General features: G+C 69.5%; 1 protein-coding gene across 1 annotated transcript in view; it reads right to left on the reverse strand.

The window, feature by feature from the left end:
* DENND4B (DENN domain containing 4B) overlaps positions 1-1,518 on the reverse strand; it is an 11,122-nt gene that overhangs the window by 7,356 nt on the left and 2,248 nt on the right. Inside the window, exons 5-9 of the mRNA XM_077764110.1 lie at positions 1,304-1,473; positions 1,016-1,230; positions 554-620; positions 416-474; positions 97-241 (exon numbers count right to left, since the gene is read on the reverse strand). Coding sequence (XP_077620236.1) covers positions 97-241; positions 416-474; positions 554-620; positions 1,016-1,230; positions 1,304-1,473 — 656 coding nt within the window. The remainder of the gene's footprint in view (positions 1-96; positions 242-415; positions 475-553; positions 621-1,015; positions 1,231-1,303; positions 1,474-1,518) is intronic.

Consider the following 1,518-nt stretch of genomic DNA (forward strand, 5'->3'; position numbering starts at 1 on the left):
CTGCAGAAGGAGAAGGCTGAGGACGCTCAGGAAGAAGGAAAGGGAAGCAGAGTGTGGGGAGCTGGGGTGGGGGAGGGCTGGCAGGGCGGTGCTCACCGACACCAGGGCCTCACACACGCTGGTGAGCAGGTCGGGACGCAGCGAGTGCACCAGCAGCTTGTGCTCCGTGAGCACGGCCAGCAGCAGGGTGACGGCCAGCTCTGGGCCCAGGCTCTGCAGCAGCTGCAGGAAGCTGGCGCCACTGCAGGCGATGCAGGGGGGGGGGTCACCAGGAGACCCTGGAGCCCCCTCCCTACACACCATGTGCAGATACCCCCGGGGCCCAGACTCCTGACTGGGGGCGCCTGCCTGGCACTTACCATGTCCTTGGTCATCACAGTGCCCGTGTCACCCCCCCCACAACCCGGGCACGTACCTGAGGGGCAGGGGTGAGGACACAGGCTGGCAGAGGAGCAGGTTGTCATAGGGAGACATCTGGGGGCAGAAGGGCCGCAGGTCACAATGACGGAGGGAGGCTGGCCAGCCCCCCTCCCTCCCTCTCCCCCTCCCTCACCTGCACCAGGATGCGAGGCCTCTGCGGGGAGGGGAAGGGGACGTTGTGAATGAAGTGAGAGATGTGCCTGGGGAAGAGAGGGATGCTCATGCCCTTCACCTGTCCCCCAGAGCCTTCTCCGGTCCCCCAGAACCTTCTCCGGTCCCCCAGAACCTTCTCCAGTCCCCCAGAGCCTTCTCCGGTCCCCCAGAACCTTCTCCGGTCCCCCAGAGCCTTCTCCGGTCCCCCAGAGCCTGGGGCCTCCCTGGGCTCCACCTGGACCCCTCGCCTGCCGTCAGAGCCCCCGCTGCACAGAGGGCACTCACCCGGTCACGACCTAACCAGCAAGCGTGGGCTGGATCCCGGGCCCCACTCACCCCTCAGCCCGCGGCACTTCCAGCCCCCACTCCTCTGCCCACCCCAACCTCCTCCGTCTCTCCTGGGCTCCCCACCCCTCCCCAGCGTCGGGGCGCCCGTGCTCACGCTTCCAAGGGCAGGCGGTGGGGGCCCGAGACGGAGTAGCGGTAGAGGAAGGTGAGGAAGGCTCGGAAAGCAGGGAAGGCAGGCCAGCGGGACAGCACGGCAATGGCGCGCCGGCTGCGGACGGCCCGGCCCCCCAGCGCCCGGCCGCGCCCCNGCCGCTCCGACAGCCTGGCCCTCGGGAACGCCTCGTAGAACTGCAGGGCGGCCCCGTACACCTGGCGGGGAGGCAGAGAGGCGGTCAGGCGGGCTCCGCACGGCCCGGGCCCCGGGGCACACCCGCACACCCACCTTGTCTCCGGCGGCACCCGTGAGCACGAAGGTGGAGAAGACGGGCACGGGGTACTTGGTCTGGGCAGGCCAGCACTCGACAGTGGCCCCCATGGGCAGGCAGAAGACGGGCACCGACTCGGGCAGCGGGAAGGCCTCGTTGTCCTCCTCGGGGTAGCGGCCTAGCAGCTCTGCAGCCCCAGCACAGTCGGGGGAGCCAGAAAGGGGGCCGATCA

Source organism: Crocuta crocuta, unplaced genomic scaffold (assembly GCF_008692635.1).
Source record: "Crocuta crocuta isolate KB4526 unplaced genomic scaffold, BGI_CrCroc_1.0 scaffold528, whole genome shotgun sequence".
In the NCBI taxonomy this organism is placed as follows: Eukaryota; Metazoa; Chordata; class Mammalia; order Carnivora; family Hyaenidae; genus Crocuta; species Crocuta crocuta.